This window comes from Elephas maximus, chromosome 1 (genome assembly GCF_024166365.1).
Source record: "Elephas maximus indicus isolate mEleMax1 chromosome 1, mEleMax1 primary haplotype, whole genome shotgun sequence".
Classification (NCBI taxonomy): Eukaryota; Metazoa; Chordata; class Mammalia; order Proboscidea; family Elephantidae; genus Elephas; species Elephas maximus.
The window spans coordinates 174,811,933-174,828,240 of record NC_064819.1 but is presented as its reverse complement, the minus strand read 5'-3'; the positions used below and the strand labels follow the sequence as shown (position 1 = coordinate 174,828,240).

General features: G+C 43.4%; 1 protein-coding gene across 5 annotated transcripts in view; it reads right to left on the bottom strand.

Moving 5' to 3' along the window:
* The window catches only part of ARMC2 (armadillo repeat containing 2), a 146,024-nt gene that overhangs the window by 30,615 nt on the left and 99,101 nt on the right, over nucleotides 1-16,308 (bottom strand). For all 5 annotated transcript variants that reach the window (XM_049895423.1, XM_049895684.1, XM_049895594.1 and 2 more), the window contains one exon: nucleotides 15,559-15,658. In XM_049895423.1, the coding sequence (XP_049751380.1) occupies nucleotides 15,559-15,658 (100 nt within the window). The remainder of the gene's footprint in view (nucleotides 1-15,558; nucleotides 15,659-16,308) is intronic.

The window sequence follows — 16,308 nt, the reverse complement described above, 5'->3', positions numbered from 1 at the left end:
AGCTGTCCCATTGAGAAAGCCTGCTCCTGGCTCTACCCCAGGAACTGAGGAGGGGGGGTACACACCATAAACAAGTACGAGATATGGTCGCTACTCGCAAGAGTTTAAAATCTACTTGAGAAACAAGGCTAACATATGTGGGAAGATAGCAAAGACTATACATGCTAAGCAAGAAGCTGTACACTGAAGGGGTTCTAGCACTGGAGTCAGAATATCTGGGCTCATACATGTGACTTTACTTAGCCTCTCCGTGCCTCAATTTCCTCATCTGTAAGATGGGGGAAATATTGTATTATATTAAATGAGACAAAATAGGTGAAATATAAATCATACTGCCTCATGATCCAGGCATTGTACTGAACCCTATTTGTATAATTGTTGGTAAAATGTTAGTGAACAGCATTAAACTGTGTGGTACAGACCCAATGGTCTTAAAGAGTTTAGATACGAGGATATTCCGTGAATGATATAAAATCAAAAACCAAACCCATTGCCGTTGAGTCAATTCCAACTCATAGCGACCCTATAAGACAGAGTAGAACTGCCCCATAGGGTTCCCAAAGAGCGCCTGGTGGATTTGAACTGCTGACCTTTTTGGTTAGCAGCCGAACTCTTAACCAGTACACCACCAGGGTTTCCATGAATGATACTGGGCTCAGCAAAGTTACCACGAATGAATTCGAGTTTAACCTTGAAACTGCGTGAGATGAGAACATGTGGAAGGGAAGATGGTAGGGATAAAAGAAAGGGTCTTGAGAAAGAATACCCAGGACAATCCTCTTTCTGAGACGTAGGGTCACCTTGTTTGTCTTTGATCAACAGACTTTTCCTAAGAAGCTATAGGCCTTAAATATAAAACAAGCACACACAATTTTATTATAATACTTGAATTGCACTTCACATAACACCAATGGCTACTTCAAGTAATCTCGGGTGGCAAAGGCCCCTCTGGGGGCTCTAGAAGGAAAGTAGCAAGTTCGTAGCCCCTCCTACAACCTGGTCAGACCCAACCACAAAGTAGAATGCTTTCCAACCACAACAGAGAATATTTCCAAAATTAAGGTCCTCCATGGAGGCTCCATAGACCCATCTAAACTCCCTGAGGGACCGAATTACTGGGCTGAGGGCTGTGGGGACCCACAGTCTCAGGGAACATCTAGCTCAACTGGCATAACATAGTTCATAAAGAAATTGTTCTACATTCGATTTTGGTGAGTAGTGTCTGGGGTCTTAAAAGCCTATGAGCGACCATCTAAGATATGCCACTGGTCTCATTCCTTCGGTAGCAAGGAAGAATAAAGAAAACTAAAGATACAAGGGAAAGATTAGTCCAAAGGACTAATGGCCCCAAAACTACCATGGCCTTCACCAGACTGAGTCCAGTACAACTAGATGGTGCCCGGCTACCACCGCTGAATGCTCTGACAGGGATCACAATAGAGGATCCTGCACAGAGATGGAGAAAAATGTAGAGCAAAATTCTAACTCACAAAAAAAGACCATACTTACCGGCCTGACAGAGACTGGAGAAACCTCAAGTGTATGGCCCCTAGACACCCTTTTAGCTCAGTGATGATGTCACTCCTGAGGTTCACCCTTCATTCAAAGCTTAGACAGGCCCATAAAACAAAATGAGACTAAAGGGGCACACCAGCCCAAGGGCAAGAACTAGAAGGCAGGAGGGGACAGGAAAGCTGGTAATAGGGAACCCAAGGCTGAGAAGGGAGAGTGTTGACACGTCGTGGGGTTGTTAACCAATGTCATAAAACAGTATGTAAACTGTTCTGTAAACTTTCATCTAAAGTACAATTTAAAAAAACAAAAGAATTAAGGTCCTCCAGCAAATCCCTGGGTGGCGCAGAATTAAGCATTCGACTACCGGCTAAAAGGTTAGTTGTTCAAACCCACTCAGATGCACCTCAGACGACAGGCTTGGTGATCGCTTCCAAAAGGTCAGAGTAGAACTGCTGTGTTGGGGTCATTGTGAGTCAGAATCAAATCAAAGGCAACTAACATTAACAAGGCCCTCTAAGGAAGATACTATTTTATATTTTCCAAGTTGAGCACTATGAGCTTTTCACATAAGCTTCAATATATGTTTTCTCATTAAAGAGAATCTATGTGGAGTTTGACATCTGAAAATTTTAATAATTACTAGTAATAATAACAGTAGTAGCAGCAGTGGTGCTTACAATGTACCAGACACTGTTCCAAGCATTTTGTTGTTGTTAGCTGCCACTGAGTCAGTCCGAGACTCATGGCAACACCATGTACAACTGTGATCCATAGGGTTTTCATCGGCTGATTTTTCTTTTTAGTCTGGAAGCTCCACTGAAACGAGTTCAGCATCATAATGACATACAAACCAACAGTGGCAGATGGGTAGTGGCTGTGCCTGAGGTATATTGGCTGGAAACTGAACCTAGGTGTCATTGATTGAATTGTGTCCCCCAAAATATGTGTCAACTTGGTTAGGCCATAATTCCCAGTATTGTGTGGTTGTCTTCCATTTTGTGATTTTCCTATGTGTTATAAATCATAATCTCTGCCCGTGGTTAAAGGGGATTAGGGTGGGATGTAATACCCTTGCTCAGGTCACATCCCTGATCCAATGTAAAGAGAGTTTCCCTGGGGTGTGGCCTGCACCACCTTTTACCTTACAAGAGATAAAAGGAAAGGGAACCAGAGAGTGGGGGACCTCATACCACCAAGACGCAAGAGCCAGGAGAAGAGCGTGTCCTTTGGACCAGGGTCCCTGTACTGAGAAGCTCCTAGTCCAGTGGAAGATTGATGACAAAGGCCTTCCTTCAGAGCCAAGAGAGAGAAAGCCTTCCCCTGGAGCTGACACCCTGAATTTGGACATTTAGCCTACTAGACTATGAGAGAGTAAATTTCTGTTTGTTAAAGCCATCCACTTGTGGTATTTCTATTATAGCAACACTAGATGACTAAGAGAATTTGGTACTGGGAGTGGGGTGCTGCTCTAACAGATACCTAAAATGTGGAAGCAGTTTTGAATCTGTGAATGGATAGAGGACGCAGAAGAAAATGAGGACAGCTGTTACACTGGAGATGGTGCAGATGGTGAGAACCGGCAGCAGAGGACCGGCAGCAGAAGAGAACCCACAGCAGCAGAACCAGGAGACCAGCTCAAGATGGCACTGTAGCCCACCCATGGAGCAAGACGGCTGAGAGTGTTTTGGCCGACGTTTACTGGCAGAGTAGGTTGCCTCCAGGCAGTTTTCAGTGCAGCCTCAGAGCTTTGGAACACTTGCCCCAGCAGGGCAGATGTGGGCATGAGGCTTGAGAGCTGAGAGACCAAGAAACCAGGAAGCAGAAGCTCAAGAGACAAGGAACATAGGAAGCCAAGCTGCCTCAGTCTCAAAACGTATGGCCACAACCTCTGGGGTTTCAAAGGATGGATTCATGGCCTCCGGTGTTTCTAAGGGTGGGGTAGCCACTCAGACAGGCTAGGAGGATGGTGAGCCTAAAGCCAAGTGAGCAGAGTTGCTGTGCCAGTGGGCCTGGAAGGCAGAGCTGAAGCTCAGGGCTGAGGGGCCTCCACTCAGAATCCGGAGAATGTGGCCAAAACCTAGAGTCTGGAGGCCAGGGCCATTGTGTAAATGGCCTCAGAGAACAGAGGATTATTTTCAAAGCCTTGAGGGCTAATGTAATGTGTTCTGCTTACTTGCTTGTTGCCTGTTATGCCTTCTTTCCCTCCAATTTCTCCTATTTGAATTGAAATGTCTAGTTTGTGCCTGTTCTTCCATTGTACTTTTTTTTTTTTTTAATTGTGTTTTAAGCGAAAGCTTACAGTTCAAGTTAGTTTCTCATACAAAAATTTATACATACATTGTTATGTGACCCTAGTTGCTCTCCCTATAATGTGACAGCATACTCTTCCTTTCCACCTGGGATTTCCTGTGTCCATTCAACCAGCTCCTGTCCCCCTCTGCCTTCTCATCTCACCTCTGGACAGGGGCTGCACATTCAGTCTAATGGATCTACTTGAGCTAAGAAGCACACTCCTCACAAGTATCATTTTACGTCTTATAGTCCAGTCCAACCTGTCTGAAGGGTTGGCTTCGAGAATGGTTTTAGTTTTGGGCTAACAGAGAGCCCAAAGGCCATGTCTTCCCGGGTTCCTCCAGTCTCAGTCAGACCATTAAGTCTGGTCTTTTTACTAGAATTTGAGTTCTGCACCCCATTTTTCTCCTGCTCTGTCAGGGACTCGCTGTTGTGTTCCCTGTCAAGGCAGTCATTGGTGGTAGCTGGGTATCGTCTAGTTCTTCTGGTCTCAGGCTGGTGGAGTCTCTAGTTTATATGGCCCTTTCTGCCATTGTACTTTGGAAGCAGATAACTTATATTCTAGATTTCATTGATGAAGACAAAGTTTTGGATTTTGGACTTGGAGTTGATTTAAGACTTTGCTATGATATGATGGAGTAAATATGTTTTACATGTGGCAAGGACATGAATTTTGGGGGGCCAAAGGGTGGAAAGTCATGGGTTGAATTGTGTCCCCCCAAAATATGTGTCAACTTGTTTGGGCCATGACCCCCAGTATTGTGTGGTTGTCCTCCATTTTGTGGTTTTCCTATGTGTTATAATCTCTGCCTGTGGTTAAAGAGGATAAGGGTGGGATAACACTCTTGCTCAGGTCACATCCCTGATCCAATGTAAAGGGAGTTTCCCTGGGGTGTGGCCTGCACCACCTTTTATCTTGCAAAAGATAAAAGGAAAGGGAAGCAACCTGAGAGTGGGGGACCTCATACTGCCAAGAAGCAAGAGCCAGGAGAATAGCGCATCTTTTGGACCCGGAGTCCCTGTGCTGAGAAGCTCCTAATCCAGGGATAGATTGATACAAGGACCTTCCTCCAGAGCCAATAAAGAGAAAACCTTCCCCTGGAGCTGACACCCTGAATTTGGACTTTTAGCCTATTAGACTGTGATAGAATAAATTTCTCTTTGTTAAAGTCATCCACTGTGGTATTTCTGTTATAGCAGCACTAGGTGTCTAAGACACTAGGTCTCATGCATGGGTTTTCTCTTTAGTCTAACTCTGTACCACCCCCTTGTATCATTGTTGACTTGCCAGTAGTATGTAGACAAGTTACCTCACTGCAGGTCAGAGCACGTTTTCTGACAGATCATCATTCTTCAAAACTCAAATGACATAGGTAGTTGAAGTAGGGAAGACCAGGCGTTGCTTTTCTTTTTCTAAAAATTCTCTTAGGGCCCTTCCACTTCTAACATTCTTTGATTCTAATGTCTTTGTGCTGCATGGATTGTTAACATTGAAGTGGGGAAGAAATCCTAGGCTTTGGGGCAGGAAGAGTTAAAGCTGCCACAATACCTTCCCCTGCCTCCAGACAGAAAAAGGAGGGGGTGGTTCCTGGCATCGGGGATGCCAACTGAAGGATGGCGTGTGCCATCAACAAATGAGGATGGCAGATTGCAGCACCAAACTTCCAACAACTGCTGTGCTCACTGTTTTTGTCTTCTTTCTCAGGGTTGGCTAAGGCATCTTCTCCCCGCCCCCCCCCCCCCCCGCCCCTCACCTTTCTTGAATATATTCTTTGCAGAGCTAGGGAGCATGGAAAGGGTCAAAGCAGAATGCATCTCACAGGAGGCTGGCAGAGGTAGTGTTTCCTCATTCCCATGCCAGTGCTTGTCTTGACTCATCTGGAATCTTGAAAGAGGAGGCTGGGTGTGGGGTCTTTGCAGGGCCCCTTAGCTCACCGTGGGTGGCCTCTGTTCCCAAGCATGCACACCACAATTCTCCCCCAGTGAGCAGAAAACTGCATGAGGCACAATTATAGAGAGGTTATTTATTGTTTCACAGCCCAGTTCATCACAAGTCTACAAAATTCCAATTAATTAAGCATCCTATAAAGATTTGTAAAAATTAGATAAAGGCCAAAACCATTGACTTGTAGATGAAAACTATTTCATCAATATGCAATTCTCCTTTGAGGTAGAAATTCTCAGACAATGCGTGGGAACCATCTATAAACCAACATTTATAGCATTTTTATTAAATTTAAAACAAAGCTTCATATTCATACCACAACTATGTAGTTTTGAAACTGCAAACTGAAGATGAATCAGGGGAGATAATCTTTTTTTTTTTTAAGAAGGCAGTCTAGTATAACCAGTTCACACTGACTTTCTACTTTTGCTTAAAACAGAATCAGCCTAGCAACAGCTATGGCCAACCAGAGCTCAGACAAACAGGTACACTGATTGCAAGAAGCCTGACCTCAGCCATGGATTCCAGTTAGAGTCTGTGGGATATTCTCTTTAGTTTAGCATATGTTGTGTTCCTAATGAGCAAGGACATTACTCAATCTGATTGGTCACCATAAGCCTTAAAATAAAACTGCTTCTACTGAAACAAAACAAGCAGCAGGACCCTGCTGAACAGAATGGTGTATGTTGAGTTCCAGCAACAACCGCAGCAGTTGAACGCTACTTTCCACATGAGAGATATCGGCCTAAAGCCAGGGAAGAAGATTTTCCCCGGGCATTTTCCCAATAGATTTGCCCCAGTTTGAACCCCTGCTGAGAATTTTCGTTTCTAACAAGTTCCCTGCTGGGAATTTGCATCTCCACCCCAGATATTCTGAATCAGAATCTACATTTTAACAAGATTCCCAGGTGATTCTTATGTATAACTTCCTGGAAACTTGTTAGAAATGCAAATTCTCAGCAGCGGGATCAAGCTGGAACACACTGGTTCAAAGCCCTGAATTTTACCCTACTCAGAGAGATGGAAATAATGCATTGCATTGGGCAAAACTGCTGCAAAAGACCTCATTGAAGTGTTAAAAAACAAAGATGTCACTTTAAGGATTAAGGTGCGCCAGACCCAAGCTGTGGTGTTTTCAATTGCCAGATGTGCAAGCTGGACAATGAATAAGGAAGACCAAAGAAGGTTTGATGCCTTTGAATTATGGTGTTGGTGAAGAGTACCGAATATACCATGGACTTCCAGAACAACAAACAAATCTGTCTTGGAAGAAGTATAGCCAGAATGCTCCCTAGAAGCGAGGACGGCGAGACTTCATCTCACGTACTTTGGACAAGTCATCAGGAGCGATCAGTCCCTGGAGAAGGACATCATGCTCAGTAAAGGGTCAATGAAAAAAAGGAAGCCCCTCAATGAGATGGATTGACACAGTGGCTGCAACAATGGGCTCAGGCATAACAACAATTGTGAGGATGGCACAGGACCGGGCAGTGTTTCGTTCTGTTGCCGCTATGAGTTGCAACTGACTCAACGGTGCCTAACAACAACAGAGAGATGGAAACTGAGGCTTCAAGAGATTAACCCTGAGTCAAGCACTGGTGAAGGGAAGAGCCAGAATTTGAACAATCACCTGTGTACCGATGATTTCCAAGCCTTCACTTCCAGCCCAACTCCCAATTCTAATGCCATATTCCCAATGACCCTCATCTTCCCAAACACCCAGACCAGCCCTAGCAGCATCTTTGATCCCTTTCTATCTGACTGCCCTCACCAGTTACCAAGTCACCTCAACTCTGTCATTTCAAAATCTCCCCCAAAGACCACCTTTCCATGTCTACCCTTGTTAACCTGTCTGTAGACTATTCTCCAAAAAAATCAAAATCAAGTTGCTATCAAGTCAATTCGGACTCATGGTCAGGGTAGAACTGTGCTCCACAGGGCTTTCAATGGCTGATTTTCCAAAAATAGATCGCCAGGCCTTTCTTCCAAGGCACCTGGGTATACTCCAACCTCCAACTTTTCGGTTAGCAGTGTGTGGTATATGTGTAATCTGTGTGTGTGATATTTGTGTAATTATGTAATATGTGGTATGTATGTGTGTAGTATGTGTGGTATATGTGTAATGTGTGGTATGTATGTGTGTAGTGTGTGTGCTATGTGTGGTGTGTGTGATATATGCGTAATGTGTAATGTGTGGTATGTATGTGTGTAGTCTGTGTACTATATGTGCGGTGTGTGTGTGTGATACTGTGTAATTGTGTAATGTGTGGTATGTACGTGTATAGCGTGTATGGTATTTGTGTGGTGTGTGTGTGATATATGTGTAATGTGTGGTATGTATGTGTGTAGTGTACGTGCTATTTGTGTAATTGTGTAAAGTGTGGCATGTACATGTGTAGTGTGTGCTATACATGTGGTTTGTGTGTGCGTGATATGTGTAATGTGTAATGTGTGGTCTGTATGCTATATGTATGGAGTGTGTGTGTGATATGTGTAATGTGTGGTATATATGAGTGGCGTGTCTGTGTGTGTGTGTGTATATGTGTGATATGTGTAATGTGTGGTTAACCGTTTGCCCCTCCCAAGGACTCTGGACTTAGAGGCTCCTCCCTCTGTGATCAACACTAACACCACTTTGTGGAGCACAACTCATATCACTCCCTGGCTGAAAGTGCTAAAGTCAGCAACCAATGCACCATCTGGCCCGCTGTGACCACTTCTGCACTACCTCACGTTACTCCCCGTCCACGGCCAGCCAAAGTCAACACATTCCTGGCTGTCTCCCACGCCCTTTCTACCAGACGTCAAAATAACTAAGGTGCATAAGGTTGACCAAGGGGCAGGAACGAGAACGAGCTGTCACAGAAAGAAGAAACTACATTCAGCAGATTCCTCTAACTTAGGAGAGGACTACTTTTACTGAGTAAAGGAAAACATTTCAGAAAGGTTTTCAAGAATGCGTTGAAACCAAAGGGGTTGTAAGTGTTTCAAACCCTCTGTGAAACACAAAATTCATCTAGAAACCCTTTTTAGATTTGGTTAGAAACTTCTGGGGCAATCTGGATCTGAGAGCTGAGTCAGGATATGCTATTTGCAACGTTTACCCAACTTCCCACCCCCCCAAAAACAAACCCAAATATTAATTGAACTTACAGGTGACTTGAAGAACAGATAAATTTTACTAGTCTGGCAAACAGACTGTGCTCTACAGCAAAAAATCTAATTCACCCTAGGGTACCGGAAGTGGATCAACAGTTCGCATAAGCGCTTAACTATATAAAATGGAAGACTCAGAACCAAGAAGCTAAGTAGAAAATCATTTCAAAACCAGAAGAGATTAATTATACTTAATTCCTCTATCCATCTATCTATGCCATCAGCAAGTATTTACTGAGCACCCACTGTATGCCTCTGAATGTGGCAATCACTCAAAAGCCCCAGGGCAATGCTAGAATTGCACCGTGCTCCATTCTTCTTCAGGCCAGCAGACATAAATTAGGCCTTTGGGTTCCTGCTGAGCAGAGGAAGAGGCAGTTCCACCAAGGCAAAGCAGCAGGAGCTGGAAAGAATGAACAAGCTAAGGGTTTACTGTGCCGCCGGCCCAGTCGGGGTACAGACCAAGGCCAAGGCTGGAAAAAGGAGCGAGCTCAGCCAAATGCTCGCAGCACCCCCTGGGAACGTGCCTGCAAGGGGCTGGGAAGGGAGCCACAGGGTACGCTCCCGCCAGAGAGGAGGCAGGGGTGAGCTGGGAGCCAAGTTGTCCATATAAAGGCGCCAGGGGAAGGGGAGGAGGCGCCTTCCTAACCAATCCCCAACAGCTCCAAAGAGGATGGAGGGGAAAGAGAGGTCAAGTTATCTCTGGACTACTGAACAGCTATAGCTGCATTAGAGATGAACAGCTAGAAATATGGTGATGTTTTTGCTTTCAGGCCACTCACTCCAGCCAGCCCATGTCTCATTTTCAACACCACAGTGTGTATGCATTCCAAACCAGTCAGTGTTCACTGTGTGTACATGACTGAAGACAACTGCTTACCCTAAAAGAAGCCTAAATGGAACGAGTGGGGCGTGACTTAAACGCAGGACAAGCAAGGATGTGTCTGGCCATTCTCAGACAGGGTTTGTAGAGGCCCTGACAATGGTCTTATATCTGGAAGTTCAGTCTGCAAACCAAAAAATCAATCATATCTAAAAGTGGAAAGGGTTAAACAGACAGTGGCTCAATGGACACAGACACTGGGAATGTAGATAAAGGTTATTCTTTTTGGACTTCGACCTTTGTAAAATATTGCCCGTCTTGCAAAAATCTTGCTTGAGGCATTTTACCACATCTCTTGCCCAGTCGATATTTACAGAAGAAATGGGGAAAATCCCTTCATCTTCTTCCAAAAAAACAAACCCGAACTTATTTTGATGAGAGGCTAAATGTAGCAACACTGACGTCAGAGGCACCTCCTCAGGCAGGCTCTGCTCTGCAAAGGCTGATAGCAACCCTGCTCATCCCATCGTTATTAAGCCCATCTGTTTGTACATTTGGTTTGTACCAACTGCAGTTTACATCGTAAAGCATTCAATATGTGCATATTTCTTAAATGAGATTTGTCATTTAAGTGAATTTTGGTCAATGTTTTTAATACTTTACCTAATGCAAAAGTTTTGCTTTCAAACTGTATCAAACAGACTAAAATGCTGTGTTTTCGTTTGTATGGGAACTGGAGTTGCTAGTTATACCATGAATCTTGGACAAATTAACCTAATGAGCCAAAGAAGTTTCCCATGTTCTTCCTGTGTAAGTCCCTTAGAAGAGCTGGGATGAGTGGCTTCCTTTTCCCCGAGACTGTTGATGAACCAGAAACCCCAGGCATGTACCACAATCATCATATACACACAGAGGCTCATTTCACTGAGGGGCTGTGTGCAAAGAGAAGTTCTGTAAATCGAACCATGTTTTATTTGAAATTAGGGAATGTGGCATTGAAAGGCTATCATTAGTTTAAAAAATAATTTACCACTACCAGTTACCATCAACTCAATTCCAACTCATGGTGGCCCCATGTATGTCAGAGTAGAACTGTGCTCCAGAGGGTTTTCAGTGGCTAATTTTTCAAAAGGAGATCATCAGGACTTCCTTCCAAGATGCCTCTGGATGGACTCGAACCATCAACCTTTGGGTTAGCAGTGGAGCTCGTTTACATTTGCACCACCCAGGGACTCCAACTGATCACTAATTACTCAAAAATTTATCTGTTGCAAACTTAACAAAGTTTAGGTGTGCGTATACCGAACTTTCTCAAAACAGGACATCTTCAGGAATGTGTGGTGTTTATTTTAACAAAAAGTGTTGGTGGCTGCTTCACCAACAAACGAGTTAGCAACATGTGGCTTGTCCGGAAAACTGAGCGAGGTTAACATGCTTCCCTCACAGCAGGCAGATCTGAGGGTCCTGCAGGAGAAGGCCCTTTGCATGCCCCTCCGAGAGGTCTACCCTGACCAGTGTCTGAAATTCATCAATGCCATGGCTGCGTTATCAAACTGGGTTTGGCTCTAGGACTGCTTGTTTTGACACAAGTCTGGCAGAGAAATTCATGGAAGAGTCTAATGTACCATCCCATTTTCTCCAGCTAAGAAAGCACCCCTCAGCTGCAAAAGTCATGTGGTTAGCACCACTCACCTGGGGACACTTTCACTAACACCTGGCCTGCTTGAAAATTTGGTTCCTATTGTGTCAGGAAGACTCACTTTCAGCCACACGCCTATGGAGAAAGACTGACCCTGTGTGGCTGATTTGATTAAACACTCTAAAGTCTCTTGAGGTTTTGTGGAAAACCCTCTGCTGTCAATATTGGAGAAAAATTGTTTTAAGGAACCACCTTAATAATTTATTCCATAGGTTCCCAAGCCTGGCTGCTTATTTGAGTCATCCTAGGAGCCTCTTAAAAATAGATTCTTGGACCCCGTCCCAGGCCTGAATCAGAACCTCCTTGGTGGGGCCTAGGAATCTGTATTTTTTTAAAGCTCCCCATGTGATTCTGTGATAAGCCAAGTTTGAGAGCCACTGATTTAAATTCAAGAAAGAATTAGAAATATCACCCCCCTTAATACCTACTATCGGCTTTTGTAATATTGATTTCTAAAAAATAATATTAAATCCATGTTTCTTGTAAGTAATTTTAACAATACAGACATATAGAAAATAAAAGCAAAAGCCTCCCCTTACCCTCATGTTGATTGACTAAATAAAGATAGATTAAGTACAGTAGAAAAGACCCATCTCCTTGACCACAGCAAGGTCATGGAAGCTTCATAGACACATCCAGACTTCCTAAGGGACCGAATCACTGGGCTGGGCTGGGGACCATGGTCTCAGGGGACACCTAGCTCAATTGGCCTAACATGGTTTATAAAGAAAATGTTCTACATACTACTTTGGTGAGTAGCATCTGGGTTCTTAAAAGCTTGTGAGTGTCCATCTAAGATATTCCACTGGTCCCACCCCAACTGGAGCAAGGGAGAATGAAGAAAACCAAAGACACAAGGGAAAGATTAGTCCAAAGGACTAACGGACCTCAACTACCATAGCCTCCACCAGACTGAGTCCAGCACAACTAGAAGGTTCCCAGCTACCACCACCAACTGCTCTGATAGGGATCACAACAGAGGGTTCCAGACAGAGGTGGAGAAAAATGTGGAACAAAATTCTAACTCACAAAAAAACACCAGACTTACTGGTCTGACAGAGACTGGAGAAACCCTGAGAGTATGGCCCCTGGACACCCATTGAGCTCAGTAATGAAGTCACTCCTGAGGTTCACCCTTCATTCAAAGATTAGACAGGCCCATAAAACAAAATGAGACTAAAGAGGCATACCAGCCCAGGGGCAAGGACTAGAAGGCAGGAGGAAACAAGAAAGCTGGTAAAAGGGAACCCAAGTTCGAGAAGGGGGAGTGTTGACATGTTGTGGGCTTGTTAGCCAATGTCATAAAACATTATGTGTACTAACTGTTTAATGAGAAGCTAGTTTGTTCCGTAAGCCTTCCTCTAAAGTAAAAAAAAAGCTTATGAATGGCCATCTAAGATATTCCAGTGATTCCACCCCATCTGGAGGAAGGCAGAATGAAGAAAAACAAAGACACAAGGGAAAAGATTAGTCCAAAGGACAAATGGACCTCAACTACCACCGCCTCCACCAGACTGAGTCCAGCAGAATTAGATGGTACCCAGCTACCACCACCAACTGCTCTGACAGGGATCACAGCAGAGGGTCCCGGACAGAGCTGGAGAAAAATATAGAACAAAATTCTAACTCACAAAAAAGACCAGACGTACTGGTCTAACAGAAACTGGAGAAACCCCAAAAGTATGGCCTCCCAACACCCTTTTAACTCAGTACTGAAGTCACTCCTGAGGTTCACCCTTCAGCCAAAGATTAGAAGGCCCATAAAACAAAGTGAGACTAAATGAGCACACCAGCCCAGAGGCAAGGCTGAGAAGGTAGGAAGGGGCAGGAAAGCTGGTAATGGGGAACCCAAGGTCAAGAAGGGGAGAGTGTTGACAGGTTATGGGGTTGGCAACCAGTGCCACAAAACAATGTGTGTATTGTTTAATGAGAAACTAATCTGCTCTGTAAACCATCATCTAAAGCACACACACACACATATACAAAAAGACCCATCCTCATTTGCTGAAATCAGACTTCCTTGAGAAGAGATGATGAATAGTATAAAAATAACAACAGAAAAAGTTTTTACCTCTAGTATTTTCTTATATAATCTTTTTTTTTCATTCGTGAACACATTCTCTAATAGGAAACAACAGCAGATGTGGGAGGAAATATTACTCCTCCCAACAGCAGTCAGTCCCAGTGATACCTGGTTCAAAGCAGGATTTCACCCTTGGGAAACTGTGGAAGCTACTGGCCACAGCCAGATCCTGCGAAGCTCCCCACTGGGCATGATAAGATCATTTAAAGAGGTGTGTGTAGTTGATATTTCATTTATTACCAGGGTGTTTTTCTTTCTTCATTTTTTTGTCTCATAGATTATTGTTTTATGTTCTTTGACATAAATAAGCCATAAACATGATTAATTAAAAAATAAGTCTCAGAAAAATAAAATCTATGCTGAGTCCACATATAGTTCTATTTCTCAGGCTTTTAAGACAGTGGCAACACTAACCTTTCAGAGCAAAGATGAGATATCCCGGTATCCTGTTTTTGATTGTTTAATCACTTGGTGACAGCTACATCTATTGAGAGACTACAAAACTTCCAAAGCACATTTCTACAACTCAGGTTGTATTGCCATCAAGTCAATTCTGACTCATGGCGACTCAATGTGTAGAACTTCCCCATAGAGTTTTCTTGGCTGTAATCTTTTTTCAAATAATGTTTTATTCAGTTAGGTTTACACAGTAAGTTAGGTGCCCGTTTGACAATTTCCATACAAATTATTCAGTGACAATGTTCACAGTATGTCAACATTCTCTTTAATTGTGCTGTCTGTTCTCTTTTCAGTACCCTAGTTTCTTTAGTTTCCCTAATCCCTTATCTTCTCATCTTTGCTTCTGAGAAATTGTTGATCTTTGGTCTCACATTCATGATTTTTAAGTAGGGCACCGACGTTATGGGTAATATCCTTGATTTTGCATGCCACTCTACTATTTCACCAAAAGGTGATTTCAGGGGATAGACTCGGTTTTAGGTTTAAAGGGTGTTTCAGGGCAATAGTCTCAGAGGGGTCTGTTGTTCTCTACTGTTCCAGTTTGTCTGGCTCTTTTTTCTTTTTTTTTAATAAGAATTTGCATTCTGCTCCGTATTTTTCTCCCATTCTATCTGGGACCAACTATGTGGTCCTGGTTGGAATGGTCAGTGGTGGTACCCAGCAACCATCAAGTTCTTCTGGTCTCAGGGTAAATGAGGTTGCGGCTCTTATAGACTTGTTTTTTCTCTGTTGTGCTTTTGATTACCTTCTTACTGTTTTGCTCTGGTAAGTCAAGACCTGTAGTTGTGTCTTAGATAGCGGCTCGCAAGCTCAAGCTTATAAGAACCCAGATACTACTCACTCCACTAGGGTGCAGATCATGATTTTTGTGGACTATGTTATAGCAATTGACTGAGTTGTCCCGTAAGACTATGGTCCTAATTGGCTGCAATCTTTATGGAAGCAGATTGCCAAGGCAGCTCTGGATGGACTCGAACTGCCAATCTTTCAGTTGACAGCTGAGCATATTATTTAGTAGACCCCAACCTTTAGCTGGAGTCCTGGTGGCACAGTGGTTAAAAGTGCGGCTGCTAACCGAAAGGTCGGCAGTTCAAATCCACCAGCCACTCCTTGGAAACCCCTCTGGGGGCAGTTCTACTCTGTCCTATAGGATCGCTATGACTTGGAATTGACTCAGTGGCAACTGTGTAACCTTTAGTTTGCATGAGAACCCTCTGTGGTTCTTACTAAAATGTAGATGGCCAGACCCCAGCTCATTCATCTGACTCAGTAGGCCCCGCTGGGGTGGAGCCGAGAAATCTTGCCTTTTTAAGCAGGAGTAGGGGGCATCCGCCCTCCTTCCTAATGCAAGACTGCTCCTATGACATCTGATTTCGGCAGTTTCTGTCTCAAACTACTCTTTTCCCCAACCCCCACTGGTAGCTCACTGCCTTCTGGGGCAGCCTGTTCCATTTCTAAACACTAAATTTAATGGATGCTTCTAAAAGAAACCTGTAACATTTAAAATATAAAGTCATTCAACATGCAAAAACACAAATATACCAATACAAAGACATACTGAAGAATTAAATGCATGAAGAACTGACCTGCTTCTTCTGGTATTTGTTTATCAGATTCAGAAACAAGGCATAACATCTGGAATAGTTGGCCAAGGCTGCACAGCAATCATGGTAAGAAGTAAGTTTGCTGCAGAAATGCCAAATGGAAAAATAAAAACAAACTGTATTTTTCTATAAAATTCAAATACACACAGTATCTCTTTAAAAACAGTCCTTCAAAGGTTTCATAGTTCATGAAAAGGAATCTAGAAAGACTCAACATACCAGTCCAGAGAAAGCAGCAAGGAAGCTTGCTGCTTTCTCTAGACTGGAGGGAAGGGAGGAGAGAAATAATAGTAAAAAAGGTCTTTTGAAAAACAGAAACTTGACATAAAATGACACTTGTGAAGAGTCTGCTTCTTAGTTCAAATAGATACACAAGACTAAATGGGCAGCTCCTGTATGGAGGAAAGATAAGAAGGCAGAAAAGGATAGGAGCTGGTTGAACAGACATGGGGAATGTAGAGCAGAAAGGGGGAGTGTGCTGTCACATTATAGAGAAAGCAACTAGGGTCACATGACAATGTGTGTATAAATTTTTGTATGAGAAACTAGCTTGAACTGTAAACTTTCACCTAAAGCACAATTAAAAAAAAAAAAAAACCCAGAAACTTGAAGCTATAATACACGTGATTCGGAAAACACAAGTGAAGAAATTTACCTAAAATCTGGTTGGATACCAATGAATCCCCTGAGATTCCCACAGAAGCAAGTGTAAAACTACTTTAATATACTAGG